At 42.2% G+C, this 14940-nt stretch overlaps 1 protein-coding gene across 3 annotated transcripts in view; it reads right to left on the reverse strand.

Moving 5' to 3' along the window:
* The window catches only part of HIP1R (huntingtin interacting protein 1 related), a 297989-nt gene that overhangs the window by 261236 nt on the left and 21813 nt on the right, over window positions 1-14940 (reverse strand). For all 3 annotated transcript variants that reach the window (XM_053368313.1, XM_053368314.1, XM_053368315.1), the window contains exons 2-8: window positions 12236-12299; window positions 11386-11528; window positions 10149-10205; window positions 9465-9545; window positions 7686-7762; window positions 6826-6887; window positions 3454-3594 (exon numbers count right to left, since the gene is read on the reverse strand). In XM_053368313.1, the coding sequence (XP_053224288.1) occupies window positions 3454-3594; window positions 6826-6887; window positions 7686-7762; window positions 9465-9545; window positions 10149-10205; window positions 11386-11528; window positions 12236-12299 (625 nt within the window). The remainder of the gene's footprint in view (window positions 1-3453; window positions 3595-6825; window positions 6888-7685; window positions 7763-9464; window positions 9546-10148; window positions 10206-11385; window positions 11529-12235; window positions 12300-14940) is intronic.

Genomic DNA, 14940 nt, shown 5'->3' on the forward strand with positions numbered 1-14940 from the left:
TGGCTGCAAATCTTTTATTGCCTTTACTCTTTTATGTTTTCTAAAATGCTTTGAGAGTATTTTTAAACAATCAAGCAATGTATAAATTTTATGAAATAAATAATATGGCTGATTTAATGCTTGGCTGTTGGAACTCTTAAGGAAGCACATCGTTCACAATCAAAATAAGCAGGTCTTTCCAGGCTTCAGTTTCTCCCTTGCACACCCTCTCTCTCTATGGCTTCAGCAAAATTAATGCAAATCTGGCCAACTGTACACAAATATGCCTCCGGCTTTCCTTAGCATAAGTCTTGTGCAAAACTTATGACATATTTAAAGGTTAGTCCTGTCCTTCTGGGAACTGAATCCTGGTTTCAGAAAAGCCAACGGCAGGATGTACTTAAGCTCCCTAATGGAAGGTGGAATGAAAACCTGTGAATGCTGGTTTCCCCCCTTGGGAATCCCTTTTTAAAATTAAAAAGAAGAAAGAAAGAAAGGCCACTGTAAAGAAGGAAGCTAGTGAAGAGAGATCAAGAAGGGGAAGAGCAGATAAATATCAGCAGAGATTTCTCTCACATAAATCAGCAAGACAGATATTATTATTACCCACCTTTCAAGTAAATTCTTTCTCATTGTGGAATACAAATAACAGGCTCTACATAGCCTTAAAGGGCAGTCTGTATCTTAACCGCCATTTTGTTGGACTCCAGTTCCCACCAGTTCAACCAGTGGAGTCAGAGATGATGGAAGCTGGAATTTAGCAACATCTGGAGGGCACGAGGTTGGGAAAGTCTGGACTGTATGGTTTATTGATTTTGAGTGATATTTATGGCTTTGCTTTTTTTAAGGAATACTATCCATAAACTCCATTCAGAGCCCATTTGTTTGGCAGAAGAGCCTAATATGAATGCCTAAAAGAATAAGAGGTAACCGAAGGCTAAAAGCCTTGGGCTGCTAGTATGGCACAGCTGCTATGCTGTGAACTGTGAAATCTTGAGTTCAAATCTCACCATAGTTATCCCACCAAAAAAAACCATATTTCCTGCATAGCCTTAGGCAAATCATTCACTCTCTCATCCTCATACTCTGCAGAGGACACAGCAAAACTGTTCTCCAGCCAAGTATAAAGGTAAAGGGACCCCTGACCGTTAGGTCCAGTCGTGGCAGACTCTGGGGTTGCAGTGCTCATCTCGCTTTATTGGCTGAGGGAGCCGGCGTACAGCTTCCGGGTCATGTGGCCAGCATGACTAAGCCGCTTCTGGTGAAACCAGAGCAGCGCATGGAAACGCTGTTTACCTTCCCACCGGAGTGGTACCTATTTATCTACTTGCACTTTGACGTGCTTTCGAACTGCTAGGTTGGCAGGAGCAGGGACCAAGCAACGGGAACTCACCCTGTCGCGGGGATTCGAACCGCCGACCTTCTGATCGGCAAGTCCTAGACTCTGTGGTTTAACCCACAGCGCCACCCGCGTCCCACCCAAGTATACGTTGGTGAAAACAGCATATAAAAGTGCAGAATATTAGAGGAAATCTCTTCAAAAATGAGTGTATTAGGTAAAATTGTAATAAAATGTGTATATCTGGAGAAGTGCACACTAAAATGATGAATTTTCATTAAATTCATTTTTAAATAAACCAAGCAAACTGATGTGGAGGAAACAGAGCTTAAGCCTGTAAAAATGAGAAACTGACTGATTGGTCCATCCTCAGAACACAGACCTACACTTAAAATTAAAGTCCATGATGCTCAGAGCAGATGGATGTTCAGCTCAGGGACTAGTTTTCAATAGTGAGCTGACAGCTGACCCTTCCACACACCTGATTCTCCCACACCAGCCCCCCAGCTATTTTAATTTTACCAGCCTAATTTAGAATGGGCGGGAAGCCTTTTTGTTGTTATTCTTGCTATTGTTAAAAACCAAGCAGAAAAACCCAGAAAACACGGACAGAGGTGGGGAAAGCAGAGGAATAATATCCAGGTGCTTAAAGGAATATTTAAATAAAGAAATCAGTTTTCCTTCAAGCATTTGGAGTCTGCTTCTTCTGATTTTTTCATTGCTTTGGGGAAGGGCCAGAGCTCAGCAGTTAGTGGTACAACATCTGCTTTGCATGCAGAGAAGGTCCTCCTTGGTTCAATACTCAGCACCTCGAGGCAGAACTGGGAAAGACTCAGTGCCTTAAATCCTGGAGAGCCACTGCTGGTCAATATTGACAGTACTGAACTGGATGGGCCCATGGCCTGACTCACTCCCTATGTAAACTACTGGGAGGAGCAGCAGTTGGTAAGGCTTACCAGACAGCATCACTGCAGGGGAAAGGTCAGCACTGTTGAAGCCAATCCAGTGCTCCCAACAGTGTGTTTGCACCATGTCAACCTTTCCCTCTCAGTAAGCCGCAGTGACAGGAGGTGAGGTAAGCCATGCAGACCAGGGAGTCAGAAACCCTATGGCCTTTTTAACTGCGTGTGTGGGGGGGTGTTATTGTTTCTGTTTATTATTAGAGTATCTATTTTTGTGGTTTTATATTGTAAACTTCCATATGATTTTTAGGTGGAGGGCAGTATAGAAATTTAATACATAATTATGATGATGATGATGATGAGTACTTATCTACTGCAATCCATCTGGTGATTTTCTAGCGGACCCCAATCAGCTTTCTGCCCAGCCCCTGCTGTGGGGAAGGGCCACAGCTCAGTGACTCATCTTTTTATTGAGAAACCTTCACTGGACATTTGAAGTCCTCCAAAACTTCCCTGATCAGAGTGCAAAAACAACTTGAACTTGTGAGCCCAAGAAGCTGCCTTATACCAGCTCAGACTCTTTGTTCATCCAGAATTGTCCACTATGACTGGAAAAAATCAACCAAGAGAACTAAAATATTTTATTACACCATATGCTTTCATGAATTAGAGTCCATCTCATCAAATGCATGAAGTGTAATCCTTGGTTGCATTCACACATGCGCACGGACAGTGATAAGGGATGAGGAGGGTCGTAAGGAGGTAAGGTCAGAGAAAAATTAAATACAAAAAGTACAGAGAGTGAGAATTCAATGAGATACAAATGCAGTGACAAGTGATGAAACAATCAAACTGACAACGGGGAGTTATTTAACATCTGTAATGGGAAATGAAACCACTGTCTCTACTCAGCCACAAATGAATAAGAGTTTAACTTCTTTATAAATTGCAGTTTAGCGGTTTCCTTGTTCAAGTATGGCCACCTTAAGCACAGTGGCAACATCTTCTGGCAGACTGACACCTTCTCTAATTGGCTGATGAATTTCTGGTCAGCCTCTTTCCCATCATATGAGATTCTTTCTTTAACTGGGAGACACCAGAGACAGAACCAGAGGGAACAAACCTACATGCAATTCATCTGCCCTAACAACTGAGCCATGGACCCTTCCCCAAATGTCCCAGAACTGCACCTGAACCATGGTATGCTTCCACACCCCCACAAGAGCGACTTACAGGAATGGAGCTTGAACATCAGCTTCACGGTGTAATGGTAGAGGTGGCTGCAGTCTTGGATCACTTGAATGAGGGGAGCCAGCCGGCACTGAACTGCTGACATCTGGGAGACAGCCATGGAGGTGTTGAGCTGTCTGAAAACTGAACAGAGGAAAGGAAATTTCAAATACTGTTTTTATTGCACTTTATTGCCTTGAGTATCTTCTATGGATGGAAAGCTAAGACTGAGATGGTGCCTTTAATAATAACAAATACAACTGCTGCTGGATTATTGGAAGGTCTCTGGATACCCCAGTATCTGTGTACATGTTCATAGAATCATAGAATTGTATGTGTGCATGCTTATTTATATGTAGGTTTATAAATTAAAATAGATATTTAAAATACTATTTAGATGAACATTTTGGTTTCGACCTTCATCAGCTGAAACATTTAATTAAACAGCATTCTCTCTCTCTCTGTTTGATCATTTCTTTTTCATATATTATTACTTAGTGTTTGACAATGTACTTACACGAAACAGGATCTCTTCATCTGCTGTTTGACTGCTTCTAAGATTGTGTGTGTGCATATACATATTCTATATCTCCAATCAATTAGTCCTAAACACAACTTAACAGCACAGCAAACAAGTTGGCAGTATATACACCTCTGTATGTGTGTGCCTGTGCTTATTTAAATAAAACCAATGACACATACACATGCTTATGTGCATAATACATAAAAATCAAACGGGAAGCTTAACTGAACTTTGCAGCTTATATAAAATGGTGCATGCTTCCACAACTGCCGTAACCAAGTCTAGAAAAACAGAGATGTAATCTTCTAAATAAATAACCTTCCTTGTTCTGGGGCAGCATGCCTCCAATTGCCAGATGCCAGGGGCAAAACACAGCAGTTGGCATCCTCCTTCACACCCTGCAGCAAGGTTGGATAACGTATTTGGCCAGTGGAGGCTGGTCTGTTACGGCAAACAGAGTCCTATCAACATCAATCTGCACTTAGTCAGTGCTCACCTGCCTGCCTTCTTAGTTGCAAGCGGCTCAGGGGGTGACCTTGATAATATCAGCTTCCTCTTTAGTCTCGGTATTGCCCATGTAGAACTTGGCAGGGAGGAGGGTGGGGAACAAGCTAGAATTTGTTGGCTCTGGTTCCTCCTGCTCCATCAGTCCCAAAGAGCACCAGTCACCACTTTATTTGGCAGATGGGGAGGAAAATCTATGGGGGCTTTTGTTTGGAATCCAGAAGGGAGATTCCTAGATTCTGAAAACGTTAACATCTGAGGTTATAAAAGGCATAGGACAAGTGGCCTGTTAAAGGAACCAGTGTGCACCGGAGGACTGTGATTTCCCCGTGACTGAACTGGCAGCTTCAGCTCCTATCACCTTTGTTTACTCAGGCTGCTGCTGGGCAGGACCAAGCACAATCTTCTCAGATTATGAAAGCTTTATCATTAACTAGGAGCACACACAGCCTTGCCTGGCAGCAGAAAGAATACCAGGTCATTCAAACGACTGAGAGCAGCACAGTCATGACCTGCAACACCCCAAGGTAAGGCCCATTCAATGATCTGCGCCAAGAGAAGCTCTGTGCTCAGAAATGCCACATGTGGAACTCTGGAATGAGAACGTCATTGCCTTGGTTCCTGCGGAAGAGAGGCTTCTGCCTAGCATTATCACAGCAAATAGCTAGAAATAATGCGCCCTGATGGCTAGGAGGAGCTTAAACCTGAGAGTAGTTTCTGAACCTGTCTGAGCATAAATACTGTAGGTTCTGGGCCAACAGAGGACACATCCACTCTTAGCTTTGCTCTTTCCAGGCATGGTTTGTAGCAGGAACCCCCCCCCCAATCATTCAGTTTGTACAAACTTCACACACTCACACTCTACATACACTGCACTTCTGTTATAAATTCATAGAAAATCAACCATACATCGGATTTGCACTGTTCCACTTTTATTTTACTCCATGAAGGAAGGACTACAAAATGGGGAAGGTTTGATACAATCCCTTGAGCATACCAGCACATCCACAGGAGCCTTGCCCAGTTGCTATGCCAACCCTGATGGTCCTAGACAGAAGACCATCAAGATCACAAAGAACTTGCATATGGGAGTGAATTCAGCACAGACTGGAACAAAGGACAAAAATCAGCTCTTCCCTCTGGGGGCAGGAAACTGCAAACTCCCCTCTGTCACCTGGAAAGTACTCATGGGGAGGGGGAAAGGGGGAACCAGCCAGGTGACAGGACACTCAGGTTACCACCACAACTCCTCCCTCAACCCCTCCTTTCTGTGATGTATGTATGATGTTTCTGGGGGTGGGCTTGATCTACAGGAGGGGAATTTCAAAAGTCTTTATAAGACCTGGCACACCATTTTTTCTGTGTCCTTCCTCTCTCCTGCAAGTGAGGGGAGCACCCTGTTGAAACAGTTCAATAAAGGCCAAGCCTACAGGCTGCTGTTTTGCTCCAAGTTATCCTGGTTGGTGTCTTTGTTTTTGTCCAAGGGAGCCCTCGGATTTTTCCGTTAACAGGTTCATTATTTAATGCTCCATTTCCAAGCACCATTTTCTTTTCTTTTTTGCTACGGAGCTTTCCCTATGAAAACCCACTTTTTAAAGCTCAATTGGAGCAAACGTTACGCTGTGGAAAACCTGAATTGACATTTGCTCCAATTCAGCTTTAAAGAGAGTGTTTTTGTGGTAAAAGCTTAGGGCAAAAAGAACACACACACACTTGGACACAAAGCGCTAAAGTGCAGACCTCTACCTAGAAAGAGCAAAGCAAAAAGTTAGCGTGGGTAAGTCCTGAGCTGTACTTTGAGTGATAATAATAGTAATAATAAATTTCTAAAGGAGTATTAACACATTTGTTGGCTGGTAGCCACAAACAGCAAAGCCAGGGTGGGGCAGAGACCAGCGCCCTGCCTCTGTTTATTGGAGAATTGAAGCGAAGCTGACAAAGAAAGACATCTGAGGGGTTTTGTAGGAGAGGGAGGGTTCCAAAAGCATGCATAATTTACACAGGTTGCTGAATTCAGACTGTCTTCGTGCAGAATATGTACTTTGGAATTACACTAGCATCCAAAAAATATGCTAAGGGCTGCCAACCTATCAAAAAAACCAACAAAAAACTATTAGTCTGTCTTGCTCCTGTACTTTTAGAAGCCATTTGATTCACAAATAATGCCTATGGCTGTGTTGTGGAAAGCTCTGACTCTCACTTTCTGCAGCTGCTGCTGTTACAATCATAGGAGTAAGCCAGAACTTTTGAGAGGGGGCACTGTTGACAATCCTGGAGCACATGCAATTTTATGAGCAAAAAGAGAGAAAGAAAGTTGGAAACAAAGGAAGGAACTGAAGTCAGATTACCTGATTCTGCCAGTTTGAGTTCGCAATCCATGTAATCAAACATCTCAACTGTCAGCTGAAAGCTACAAAAAAAATTTTTTTTAATGAGAGACATAAAACAAGGACCGTCGACTGTCAAAATATCCTGCCATTAGCCTGCCTTTTCAGAAATGGTATACCATGTTTTTTAAAACCTTTTGTCTCCTCCAGGTGATAATGGACTCCCATCAGCCCTAGCCAGCATGGCTGAGACACACAAACCTCACAATCCATGGTTTGCCTGTGCATCGGGGAAGACACAAAGTCACAGCTTGGAGTCTACACAATGGATAGAGCAAGCCATGGTTTGGCATTACATCTGAATCAACCCAGAGTGACTCCTGGATGTTGCCTACATTTCAGCTGGTAGGCATGGGGGGATCTCTGAAGCACCCCATGGCCAAGAAAACATGGTCCCATTCCTGGGCACCTAGACTAAAGGGGAGTGTGAAATGCCAAGAGATAATATTAACTGGGCTGTCCCACAGCTGCAAGAAAGAGGCTTGCTCAACATTCTGGGAGCTGACTGAGAACATAGACAGATCTTGTTGAGTGCGAGAGCAAAACTGTGCCTCTAGTTTTAATCCAGAAGAATAAGAACAACACAAAATTGTAATCTAGGTTTCGGAAGTTTAGGCAACACTGATCTGGCAGGATCAGTTAATATCAGAACTAGGCAGCCAAGGAGCTACTTGGGCTCCTATCCAAAGCATCTTTAATGAGGTACATTTCACACTTGGGACACTCCATTTGTACCCAGGGAACAAAGGCAGCCATTATGCTTTGTGGAAGATGTCAAGTAACCAGAAAGGTGGTGGACTGGGTGGGCAGGGGAAACTTACATGTTATTCACATCTGTTCCCGCAGCCTTTTCTAGCACTTCATCAGTCACTTCCAGGCCTGGGGGGAATTCTGGGTGCTTTGGGAGAGAAAAATAAGAATTGGCATTCATTCACTAGGAGATGGCTGCCTTGCCATAACCAAACCCAAAGAGAGACAAAGAGACACAGAAAGAATGGTAGAGCACCTGCCTTGCTTGCAGAAACTCCCAGGTTCAATCCCTGGCATCTCCAGGTAGGACTGGAAGAGGACCCTGTCTGAAACCTTCAAGAGCCACAGCCAGTCGCTGTAGACAATACTGTGCTAGATGAACCAAATGGCATGACTCAGACACTTCTCTTTTATCCTGTTCTTTCCAGGCACGGTCTGTGCCTTAAAGCTCCGTGTCTGAGCACCCTTTTCTCTTTTCCCAGAGCTTTCCCTTCAAAAGCCCACTCTTTAAAGCTGAGGGGCAACAAACAGTAATTCAAGTTTTCCCCAGATTGCCATTTGCTTCAATTCAGCTTTAAAGAGCAGGTTACTGTGGGGAAACCTCCAGAGTAAACAAAAAAGGCACTCAGACACAGAGGTTTAAAACACACAGAGGAAAGGTACAGGTAGGTAGCCGTGTTGGTCTGCCATAGTCGAAACAAAACAAACATTTAAAAAAATCCTTAGAGACCAACTAAGTTAGCTATTGGTATGAGCTTTCGTGTGCATGCACACTTCTTCAGAGGAAAGGTAAGTGTAGATAAACCCTTAGTATAAGGCAGCTTTCCTTGTTTTGCCCACATGTCCCCAGTGCATTCACACACTAGGTTAATTTACTTGGCTATCTTACGATAGGATGGGGTTGTAAGAGTGGACAGTTCAGGGCTACATATTAAATTAAATTTTAAAAAATTATATACCACTTGATTGTAGTAAAACATTTATGCAGTTTATAATAAATATTTAAATTCTCAATAAAAAGATGTTAAAATCAATTAAGAACATTTAACATTTAAAATTAATTAACGTTAAAATAGATTAAAGCATGTTGACATCTACATGTCTGGATAGGATGAGGATAGGGTTCCTAAACAAAAAGAATAGCGAAAAGAATACAGCAAAGGCACCTGCCTGATGTCAACAGGCAGGGAGTTCCAAAGTGTAGGTGCAGTCATACTAAAATATTTTCTTACAACTGTGGAATGAGTATTATGTAGTTACCTGTAACATGAACTAAACAATGTGATTCAGCCAAAACATTGAAAACACTGCTTCTCTCCAGAAAGGTAATGGGGTGTAGGCCAGGGCTAAGGTGCCATCCGGCAGGGCAGTGGCTAGAAGTTTACCAGATTTTCAGTACTAGTTACCTAACCCAGCACAGTTTAGAGCCCCTCCAGACATCTTTTTCATTGAGCATTCAAGATGCATCTGAAGAAAAGATGCTTCATTTCTAAAGAAATACATATCCTGTAATTTCCTGCAAAAGTTGTGCTTACAGCCCCTCTGAACAGCAATAATGTGGTAGCATTGGGGAAGCATCACAGAACTACTAACAAAGCAAAATAAATCTACTACTAATGCACTATTATTCTGTCAATAACATGTTTGCTGAGTACGTCCACAATAATCTTTCCTGCTTGACAGGAGGGAGAAACAGGCAGTGGGAGGGAACTCCCATAATGCCCGTGCTGGGATGCAGCTCTTGGGGTTGAAACTAGATGAGCACCTTCCCACAAACTGGAGAGTAGCAACCCTACAGAAAAGACCGCTGAGAAGATAAGGTGTGCAGGAGCTGCATAAACAGAAATTACCTTTAGATGGAAGGAGATTTTGGTGAGCAAAAGTTTGGTATAAATGTTTACAAGCTGGCCGTATCGATCATGTAGGTGGCCCTAACAAGGAAAAATAAACGTTTCATTAAAAGGGATGGGAGGGGGAGAGTTAAGTTTATTTTTACATTTATATCCCACCTTTTCTCCAAGGAGCTCAAGGTTGCTGTACACAGTTCTCCCCACCCAACAACCACCTTGAAGTGAAGCTGAAAGATGGTGGCTGGCCAAAGGTGACCCAGTGAGCTTTGTTCCTGTGTGACAACTTTGAACCCTGGTCTCCCAAGTTCTAATCTAGCAATCTAACCAATACACCACATTGGCTCTCTAACTCCACTGGCTTAGACCAGCAATTGATAGCCTCAAGACAAAATCTGACTCTTGGGATATGACATTTACCACGCTCCCCTTGGAAACTTTAAAAGCCACGATAAGACTATAGATCAGCAGCACCTGGAGAAAGATGGAAGGTAGCCTTGTGCCACCCCCCCCCCCGCCAATTCCACACTTCCAGTTCAAAATAACCCCCAACAGGGCAGACCAGGCATAGTTGCTGACCAGGGATCTTTGTTCTATATCCAGGACAACATTTGAAGAAAGTGTTCTCAATCCAGTATAAAATTCAAAGTTGGAGCATCCAGCTGCAAGCACATTTCTGGAACTCACCCACAGGTCTCCAGTTTCTCGGATGTTACTTCGATATCGCTGACAATCTTGAAGAACCTAGAGAAGACAGAGTGTGAAGAAAACTTAGGAGCACAAGAAAATTGGCCACATCAGAAATTCAGGACCTGTTTTCCAAAGGATATTATACTGATCCCTGTCTGTCCTTCCACAAAAGGTCAACCAGGCTTAATTAATTAATTTTTATTTTTTACAAGATTTATAGAACACTTAATAAAAAAATAGCAAAACAGACTTTAAAAACAGTAGATTTAATAACATTATCAAAATACGGGTAAAAATAAACAGATTTTGAAAATGAATGTACATGATGAAATTACATGACTGAGTAGGCAATGTACAAAAGCAAAAAGGTTTTAGCAGGCATTGGAAACACTACAGCAAAGGCACCTGCCTAATACCAATAGGCAACCGATAGGGTTAGAGAGATGCGGAATAGGAATTAGACTGTATCCTATAACCCAGAGGACGGAAAACTGCTTTACGGACCACAAAGAATGTTTCTTTAGGTTTGAAACTGAGATTGACTCAGCAAAAATTAATGTTTCATGTATACTGAACTCTACAATGCCTTTGTAAGAAGGCAACACCTCATACAGATAGACGTTGGAGGTATAATGCAGAAAAGGTCTAATTGAGGCACATGATATGGACTTCTCCAATGATCTAGTCTTCAGCATCTGAAGTTGTTGTCTGTATCAATTTAGTGCTGGCAACATTCTTGATATTTGCAGGTGCATGTACTTTTAAATTATATTCCCATAGTACAGGGACTAACAGCAGAACAACAAAAGAGGATTTTGCAAGCCTTTATGGACTTATACTTTGAGCCTGAAGGATAAACACCCACCGTATTATGCATTGGTCTGGCTGCATCTGAAAATGTTTCCTAAAAGCACCCACCTCATGTGGAATCCTGTTTGGACATCTGGAGAGCTGATCTCGCCATATACACTTAATTAACATATACACTTCACAAGCTTAAGGGCAGTGACAGGTCATAATAATTGACAGAGGTTGCAAAATCCAGCTTTTCTTGTCACACCATCGAGCTATTGGGGTGAATAATTTCTGGACATAGTTTCTGTTGTTTCCTCAATCACAGTGTACACACTGTCCCACCTCGAATGTCAGCTACGTGTACAGTTTCAAGTATATTGCCTCTTCCGTCAAAGGTCTTTTTCACACTGGTTGAATGGAAGGAGGCCAGCAAACTTACATTTGGATGCCCATCGCGGAGGACTTTGTGGAGAACGTGGCAAAACTTCCAACTGAGGATGGCGCTGCTGGGCAAAGGGAGACCAATTGCATATGACCAAAAAGTAAATGCTCCTTTCTCATGATGAGTCCCCAGAATAATTCCTTCATGGGAGTTAAGGGCAGTTTGAAATTCAAGGGGTTTCTGGGGGCAGGGAGGAAGGACAACGAAACATGGCCAGCCTCCTAAGAGACTTCCCCATCACCAAGAATGGAAAAACAGCCCCAGAAGCACTTAGAAACATTTAAGCGTTGAAGAAAAGGTGGGGTATAAATGTAATAAATATGTAATATTTATCTTAATTTCTACCACAGCTTTTGAGTCACTGCTCTGAACATCACCAAATCAATGAAGGATTGTCTTCTAAATAAAGAACATCATAAGTAATCCTGTATTCTGTATTCACCAAAATTTGATAGAAATATGTTTGTTTTCAACAGTTTTTATGGATTTGATTTTTAGCATTGCTGAGTTTTCCTCTTGTGATACACTCTTTGGTTTACCTCATCTTCTGATATGTAAGTGGAAAAAACTCACAGCAAATGGCGCCCAGAACATGAGGCATTACGTATTACAGAGGAAGAGGAGGAAATGAGACACTGGTCTGTCATTTTTGGAAGTTACTCTGTAAACCACCAGATAGTATATTCGTTACTGAATGTGTACTTTATTAAATGTCTACTTTAATAAATTTGTACTTAAGTGTACTTTACGAAATTTAATACTTTATTATTATTATTAAATAGCACTAATAGCAAATTTAACTTAAGAAAGCCAAGCGAACAAGTAACGTGGTAGGAAAAAAGGATACTGCGGGCATGTTTCTCTTTGACTGGTGCTTCCAGAGTGTTGATTGCTTTGCTGATGCTCATAGCCTGGGAAGGGGAGAGAAAGCCAGTATTAAGAATAGCACTGATGTTTACATTTCTAGCAAATACAATGATAAGTTATATGGAATCTAATTATCAACTAGTAACAATGACGATAACACTATGACACAATCCCACAGGATTCCTACATATAAAATGTATAAATGGCTTTTTGGTGACAGTACTCATTGGTACAGAGTCCTGGCACCTTTCATCAGCTGCGCATGGCAGCCATTTTGTGCTAGTACACAAGCCTCTTATCAATATATAAGTACCGGGAGCTCATTTTTTACCACAAAAAGCACTCAATATATCGAAATTGTCAGTAACCCACCCCAATAAATCGGGGGTGGGAAACGTAAGGTGTTTCTTGACTCCAACCCCTGTCAGCTCCAGCCAGGATAGCCAATATGCAAGGATGATGGGAGAGGTAGTCCAACAACATCAGAAATGAATTTTATGGCAATACTGTCAGAGCTAGAGGGTAGGGATGTCCAATCTTCCAGTGAGGCTTATCTGGTGTCACTGATCATCTAACCGAGGTACACCCAAGAATGTTCTGAGGAACCCAAGAGTTCCCCAAAAGAGAGTGTGAAGCCCACTGGGCTTGATGATCACACCACACTCCCCAACATCCTGTTTCCAGCACCAGACAGCCACTTATTGTACTTCTGTGAGCCCCTGAGCAAGGTTTGGAGACAAAAAGGTCCTTCTCCAGCTCTTGGATGACAAATTGCCTTTCAACTGTAGCCCACTGATGAAAGAGAACACCCATACACACTATTTTCTGCTCTTCGCTCTCATAAGGCTACACTCTCACACTGTACGAATCTTAGTTTCTCATGTCAATGTTTCGAAGTGTGCATTTTGAATTGAAATACTTATCTTGGCTGAACTGGAAAATCAGGCAGCAGGTATGTTTGTGAATTTAACCCAAGGAAATACAAGAACAGATGGAGCTTTTTAATAAGACCTGGGGTGGGGGGAGGCAGCACCATTCAGAATAGTTAAGCATGAATTCAATGGTCCTATGCTCAAAATATTCCCATTTCTGAATTAGAAGAAAAAATACACCCAAGCATATTTGCCATTCTGTCATAATGGTTAGCATGTTGGGCTTGGACCCAAATTCAAATCTTAGCTGCATCACAGATCTCAATTTAAGCGACATTAGAGCCACTCACTCTCCTTCTAAATTAATCCCACAGGGTTGCTGCAAGAAAAATAAAATGAGATATTCCCACATACATTGGTTATATCTCCCTGGGGAAAAGGGCTGGATACACGACACACAAAAATAATTCTTCGCACTGCAAAGGTTAACATAGGACTTTAAAAAATCTTATTCCAATAAATTACATCCAGGGAAAATACCTCAGAGCAGAATAAATGTAACTCTTTCCTCCATTTTTTAAAAAAAATAGCTTTCTAGGCCTCATGCTTGCAGAGAAAACTGTAATGCTCAAAGTATACATGGATGCAGAATCAAGGGTTGCAGTCTATATGAAAACACCTGCATTTACAAGAATGAAAGCTGGCATCTACTCCTGGGTACTATTCAGGATTGCCGAGTACCACCCCCAGTCTAAGGCCTTTGGGGGGGGGGAGGCAGGCAAGGGCTCCTGAGCTCCTGTCCTGCTTGGCCACAGTAGAGAATGGGATGCTGGACTCTAGATGAGCCTTTACGTCTGATCCAGCAGGGCTCCTTCTGTATTCTATTGCTGAGCAACACCAGAACATCTCTTTTTTTTAAAAAAGGCTCTATTAGTCTCAAAACCACACACTTGGTGACAAGAGTTGTGGCCACAATTCAGGAAACATTTCTAACCAAGGTCTGTGTGCCACCGAGACAGAATTACCACCCAAGCCATGTTCATCAGGGAAGATTTTTACCTAACCTGTCATTAAAGCACCTGCAAAATTCCCCTGCATTTGGGGGTGGGGTGGGGATAAAACACTGAAAGGTAAAGCAAGCTAAGTTCTCACAGCAAAATAAGAACATTTTGCTTCACATCTCTGGTTCTACAAATGCTACAAACTTTGGTTAAATGAAAGCAGAGGATTTTGAGATTATGTTCATCTGACATGTAGGACTGCTGCCCCCCCCCCATTCTCTCACACAGACACACAAAATGTCTCACTCCATTCTAAGCACCACTCCAATTGACATTTTATTTATTTATGAAAACACTGAGATGAATTGAGATCAACCACAGATACCATTTCTTTCTATCCCTTCAGGTATTAACAGGGTGACAATGAGCCAGGAAGCCTTTTCTGGGCTGGCACCCTCTGCCTAAGGAACTCCCTGCCCTGAGAGATTCATATGGCTCTATCACTGCTTGAGTTTAGACCGAGAGAAGGTGACTGTCCCAACGTCATCCACCAAGATACCTGGCTGGGTGAGGATTGAAACCCAGATTTCTATGGACCACGTCCAAAACATTATCCCTGCATCAGGATATTTTTCCTATTAAGCTCTTTTTATATATATATATATATATATATATATATATATATATATATATATATATACACACACACACACACACACACACACACACACACACACACATGCAAAATCCTGTTTTCTACCTTAAGGACAGGACTCTCACAATACTATTGTTGCAAAAAGTCGAAGCAGCTG

This window comes from Podarcis raffonei, chromosome 16 (genome assembly GCF_027172205.1).
Source record: "Podarcis raffonei isolate rPodRaf1 chromosome 16, rPodRaf1.pri, whole genome shotgun sequence".
NCBI classification, from domain to species: domain Eukaryota; kingdom Metazoa; phylum Chordata; class Lepidosauria; order Squamata; family Lacertidae; genus Podarcis; species Podarcis raffonei.